This window comes from Triticum dicoccoides, chromosome 5B (assembly GCF_002162155.2).
Source record: "Triticum dicoccoides isolate Atlit2015 ecotype Zavitan chromosome 5B, WEW_v2.0, whole genome shotgun sequence".
Taxonomy (NCBI): Eukaryota; Viridiplantae; Streptophyta; class Magnoliopsida; order Poales; family Poaceae; genus Triticum; species Triticum dicoccoides.
Window position 1 is genome coordinate 713057731 of NC_041389.1, and position 6243 is coordinate 713063973.

The window sequence follows — 6243 nt, forward strand, 5'->3', positions numbered from 1 at the left end:
GCCGCCACAAAGCCGGAGTTGCGTCTGCAGCCCATGTACCCGAGCCCGAAATGGAGATAGTGGACATCTCTGATGACAACGAGTAGTGTGTAGTGTAGTTTTAGTTGATCTACGTACGATGTACATGTTTATTTTGCATGATTTGTATGGTTTTAAGAGTTCAAGTATGAGGTATTTAGATGGAGAGAAGTAAAATTTGAGGGTTGCCCAGCCACTACCAGCGGACGTGCCTGTGTGCGTCCATGAGCGTTTGAGAGGCCGGATTTGGTGATGATGCTCTAATTGCCCTTACTCCCTATGTATTGTACTTCTATTTAGACACTTATGATTGAAGTGATAACACCATTGTTTACTTTGTACTACGGATATTACAATATGAGAGGAAACATGCACCTTACTGTTTTTTTCTTTTTTGTATTTTCCGGAAAGACGAAAAAGGTGACATAAAGGAGAGAGGGGGCAGAGATTCTTTGGCGTGATGCATGATTCTTTTGAACCCGTGTCCGCCTAAAGCTTCACGCGCATACACCATGTGACTCCTCCTGACAAGAGGTCAAATCCTCGTTTTCTTGCCCCGACCACAAGCATCTCTTCCCGGCAATTCCACCCACGACTCTTCCGTCTACCATTCGCTGCAGCAAAAGAAGGGGCCGTCGCCAAACGAAGACCCGCGCGCGCCTAGTGGTGGTCATAACTCATAAATCACGCTAGCTCCAGGTGCCGCTTGCTCATCAATGGAGGAACCAACGACGGGAACAACGGCGATGATGGTGCCATGGTTGCTGCTTCTCTGCATCACTGCTGCTGCCACCAGCGGGGCACTGCAAGCTCATGCCCAGCTCGACAGCAATGGTATGGTCACTACTAACTACTCAATAGCATATACTTTCGGGAATAAAATGCCTGGGATCATATTCATTATGAAATTGATGAACCTATGATTTAACAAATCTCGGATGTGTACAACTGCAGGTTTTATAAGCATAGACTGCGGTCTTCTAGGGCAAACAGGCTACGTGGATGACACCACCACGCTATCCTACACCACGGACGCCGGCTTCATCGACACCGATGCCGGCGTAAACCACAACATTTCCGCTGAATACATTACTCCCTCGACGCCCAAGAGCTGGCACAGCGTGCGCAGCTTCCCCAGTGGCTGGCGCAACTGCTACACTCTCAGCTCACTTGTGTCCGGAAGCAAGTACCTTATCCGCGGCAAGTTCTTGTACGCCAACTACGATGGCCTCAACAGGCTGCCCATCTTCGACCTCTACATTGGCGTTAACTTCTGGACAACGGTGAAGATCTCAAAAGCCGACGCACCGGTATTTACGGAGGCCATCATGCTCGTGCCGGATGATTCCATGGAGGTTTGCTTGATAAACACTGGCGGCGGGACGCCCTTCATCTCAGGCCTGGATCTGAGGCCGCTGAAGAAGAAGCTCTACCCATTGGCCAACGAGACACAGGCCCTGGTCCTGCTACACAGGTTCAACTTCGGACCCACTGATAGCCACACCATTATCAGGTGAGAGAAAAATCTTGAGTCACTTAATTACTTCTACCATCAGATCGATATATAAAAAATCAGGTGGGGAATGTCTCCCCCATGCCCGGTGAGCATAAAAAACAAAACACAAAACTTCCACCATGAGAAAATGCAACTTATTCTTGAAACAGGTACCCTGATGATCCGCACGACCGGATATGGTTTCCTTTTGTCGACGTGGAAAACTGGGTGGAAATAACAGCGGAGAAGGAGGTAAACATTGATGACGAGTTCTTCGAGCCGCCCCAAGAAGTGATGCAGACGGCCATCACGCCGCGGGACGTCTCGGAGAACATAGAGTTCACCTTGGACATCCAGAGTTTCCCCAGGGACCATTCGCTGGGGTACGTCCATACGGTGTACTTCTGTGAACTTCAAGAATACCCCAGCAGTAATGCACTACGGCAGTTCTACATCTACCGGAATGGCGTGCTAACGAACCTTCATTTCTACAAGCCGCCATACCTTGCCAGCGGTTTTGTGAACTCAGTTAAGCCCTTTCAAGCCAGCCAGTACAAGATCTCCCTCGACGCCACTGCTAAATCGACGCTGCCGCCCATCATAAATGCCATCGAGCTATTCTCCGTCATCTCAACCACCACCGTGGGCACCAACTCACAGGACGGTGCGGTTACACATACATGCATGCTGGCTCGCTGGCCATTATATATGGCTCACGCTGCGTGTTACTGAAAATTATCTTTTGGTTTTCTGTTAACAGTATTTGCCATAAGAGCCGTCAAGAAGATGTATCAGGTGCAGAAGAACTGGACGGGTGATCCGTGCCTTCCCAAGGCACTGAGCTGGGCGGGCTTGACCTGCAGCTATAACGGTTCCAGACCTCCAACAATTATAATAGTGTAAGTAGTTCATAGCTATACTGTGCTTATATATGTCGTGGTGCCATAAAACTGAGCCGCTTTGCTCTGTGTGTAGAAACATGTCCTTCTATGATCTCCATGGTGGTATATCTCCTGACTTCACAGCTCTCAAGAACCTTCAATCCATGTACGTTCTGTTCTGTGGGTCTACATCAGTTTTACCATTCTTTCTAGTACGTACGTATTCTTTTTGACAAAAGTGGTGAAAGGATATAGTATACTTTTGAAACCTGTGAAAGAAAATATATGTCAATATGTTGCAGGGATCTGTCAAACAATAACTTGACAGGATCAATTCCAGACGCCCTTTCGCAGTTGGAGTCATTAAAAAATTTGTAAGTATTGCCAATATTGAGATCAAGAAAATGTGCATGTTTCCATGCGTGTTTTTTTTTCTCACTCATGTCAACAGTATTTTCCTTTCTATAGAGATCTCTCGAACAACAAACTGAATGGACCAATTCCTTCAGGACTTCTCAAGAAAGTTCAAGATGGCTCCTTGGATCTGAAGTCAGTTTCCTCTTTGTTTTTTTCAATTACATCCTACTAAGTAACTGGTACTGGATAAATTCGATTAATCAAATTCGTTTGATTTTCTTGTAGATATGACAACAATCCGGATATTTGTACTAATGGCACCTCATGTCAGCCTGAAGGGGGCAGTAAAGTAGCCATCTACATAGTTGTTCCTGTAGTTGTGATTGTGGTGTTACTACTAGTGGTAATGCTATACTTTTGCTTGCAAAGGAAAAGAAAGCAAGGTGAGTCTTTGGAATGAGCACAAACATGCTCTCCTCCGCTTCCTATCTGTGAAAACCCAACATTGATGTTTGTTGGCCTCTGTTGACTACACAGGATCAATTAAAAACTCAGTAAAGCTAAAAAATGATGGTGATGGGACTTCTCAAGAAAGTTCACTTGGACTTGAGAGCCATCGGTTCACGTACAGGGAACTGGAGACGATAACGAACAACTTCCAGCGAGTGCTTGGTCGAGGAGGATTTGGGCGTGTCTTCCACGGCTCCCTGGAAGATGGCACTCAGGTAGCAGTAAAGCTGAGGTCTCATTCTTCAAACCAGGGTGTCAGACAGTTCCTTGCAGAGGTAGAACTTGTTGCTAAACAGAAATTTGCATCCAGAAATTCACTTCTTAACCCTTGATCACCTGTCCAGGCTCAAGTTTTATCACGTATTCATCACAAGAATCTTGTGTCCATGATTGGTTACTGCAAGGATGGGGAGCACATGGCACTTGTCTATGAGTACATGCCTCAAGGAACCCTACAAGAGCACATTGCAGGTATGCAAGTTGTAAATTGTACATTACAGATTTAGAATTTGATCAGTATCTGCAATGAGATATGTTCAATCTAGCTTGAGCCTTGAGCACGTCCAAGTCTAAAATGATGAAGCGTGTGTTATTTCTGTTATTATCTATATATGACCATTCAAAGTGTCCACTGGTCTGAAATTTACAACTCCTATATATATTTGAGGAAAAGACAACATCAGACGAGCTTTACCCTGGAGACGAAGACTCCGAGTCGCACTTGAATCTGCCCAAGGTACACCATTGAAAATGCAGTCAGTTATTGATGACCATGTTGTGCTTAATGTAAAGAACTTTGAGCATTGACTGGACCACTGATGTGTAGGGCTAGAGTACCTACATGAGGGCTGCAACCCACCTCTAATTCATATGGATGTCAAAACTGCCAACATCTTGTTAAACGAGAGACTAGAGGCCAAGATTGCCGACTTTGGATTGTCCAAGGCTTTCAATTGCCACGATGACACCCATGTATCCACCAACACGCTTGCCGGCACACGCGGATATGTAGATCCAGAGTAAGTTAATTTCTTCCATGCTCTTCAAAATAATAAACTCTATACATGCAATATTTCTGAGTAAACATACGTGTCTGTAGGTATCATAGAACATGTCAGGCGTCAACCAAGAATGATGTGTACAGTTTTGGTGTTGTGCTGCTAGAGCTAGTCACGGGGAAGCCAGCCATCCTGCCCGACACCGAGGCCATCAGCATCATCAATTGGGCACGACAGCGGCTTGCGCGGGGTGACATTGAGGGCGTGGTGGACACGCGTATGCAAGGTGATCATGACATCAATGCTGTTTGGAAAGCTACAGAGATTGCGCTCAAGTGCACCGAGCAAGTGCCCCTACAGCGGCCCTCCATGGCTGAAGTTGTGATGCAGATACAGGAGTGCCTTGATCTCGAGGAGGACTGCACAGGACGTGATGATGAATTCTACACCGGCAGTAGTAGTGTTGGCATGGACCCAAACATGGGTTACAACGCTAGCACTAACCGGTGCACTGATCTGAGGCAGAACAACGCTACGCTTGAGATAGAGTATAATCATCGGAGAGGGCCACAAATGGATACTAGTCCTATGGCGACACGATGAAGACATCCTTGCCAATCCAGTCTAATAGTCACCATGATTTCTCTTCTTTCAAGATTAGATTTCTCTGAAATTGTTTTAACATGTTTTTGTTTTTGCGTACCTAGGTGAGTAATGTTCTTGCCATATGAATTGTCTAGTTTAAAAAAATCTGGATAATGAGAATATTTGCTATGCTAGGGTTAACCGATTAATTTAATGATTACATAGCAGCAATGTCTCCTTAGGGAGATCCAGCGAGTGGGTGCTCATTTCACGAGAAAAGGTTTCCCCATATATTATAAAGCCAACACCGATTACAACCGAGGGACTGATACAAACACAGATCACGACCGCACACAACAGACACACCCAAGGCAAGATACAAAGATGCTGGGAACCGATAGACCACCCCACCGACAATCAAGCAAACTACAGATGAGTGAGAAAGACCGCTTGGAGCCAACGGAGACCTCCACCATGAGCAGCCACAATAGAGAGGTGAGACGGACAACAAAATGCCAGGACTCCAAGACGATGCCCCAGAAGGATATGACCATGGATAGCCACCACCGCCTGATCCCAAAAATTAGATTTTCACCCGGAGTAAGATGACAGGAGTGGGAACGCCGTGACAGATCCTTCAGGAAAGATACGGCATCACCAACCGCCGGCACCGACGGCCAGTGTAGAGACCATGGTTTTCACTTTCAGTGAGATTTCGGTGAAATTCACTGAATTTCAGTAATTTCAGCAGGCACTAAAATATTATGTTTCGGCCAAAATATTTCAGCGATTTCAGTATAGCACACCAATTCCAATATTTTTCAAAATATATTTCAAATTTTTAATTAAATTCAAGTGAATATTTCGGTCATTTGGCTGAAATGGAAACTGAAATTACTGTGAATTTCAGTGATTTCGGTTGGTGCTGAAATTTTTTTGAAACTGAAATTGAAAACCATGGTAAGGACCGGCCAAGTGGTACCCCGGCGCTCTTACCCTCCGTCGCACCTTAGCTCCGTCAACCATCCGTGTGGCCATGGTTGCCCGCCTACACCTGAGACGCACGCTCCATCCACAGATGTCACACCTCCCACTGTCAGGGTCGCTGCCCTACAATTCAATTTCCCCATGACCAACCAAGGGACCGGCTTTGGCCTTACCGACACCCCAACCACCGGCGGAGCCACCAGCGACCACCTTGTCCTGAAGAACGCCAGATCAAAGACCAAGCAGCACTAGGCCAGGGAAAGGGGGAGGAGTAGGAGCGGATCGTGTCCATGACCGGCACCCCTGCTGGTGACGGAGGGCCACCACTAGCCAGCCATCCCTCCTGACAAGCCCCTGACCGGCAGCTCATGTGTCGCCCCACCGTGCTCGCCGCTGCGGATCAATGCGGGAC

The 6243-nt window shown here is 46.6% G+C and overlaps 1 protein-coding gene across 3 annotated transcripts; it reads left to right on the forward strand.

Moving 5' to 3' along the window:
- The first annotated feature begins 561 nt into the window (after nucleotides 1-561).
- Nucleotides 562-5058, forward strand: LOC119312880 (probable LRR receptor-like protein kinase At1g51890). 3 transcript variants are annotated; one of them, XM_037588659.1, is made up of 13 exons: nucleotides 562-852; nucleotides 967-1531; nucleotides 1684-2177; nucleotides 2274-2412; nucleotides 2489-2560; nucleotides 2697-2768; nucleotides 2863-2943; nucleotides 3037-3194; nucleotides 3289-3536; nucleotides 3606-3732; nucleotides 3929-3997; nucleotides 4088-4280; nucleotides 4361-5058. In XM_037588659.1, exons 1-13 carry the CDS (start codon nucleotides 735-737, stop codon nucleotides 4860-4862), a joined length of 2838 nt encoding a protein of 945 aa, XP_037444556.1. In that variant the 5' UTR covers nucleotides 562-734; the 3' UTR covers nucleotides 4863-5058. The 3 variants fall into 3 exon arrangements, with proteins under 3 accessions (XP_037444556.1, XP_037444558.1, XP_037444557.1); XM_037588661.1 differs by having other exon boundaries at nucleotides 973-1531; XM_037588660.1 differs by having other exon boundaries at nucleotides 563-852; nucleotides 3935-3997.
- The last annotated feature ends 1185 nt before the right edge of the window (nucleotides 5059-6243 follow it).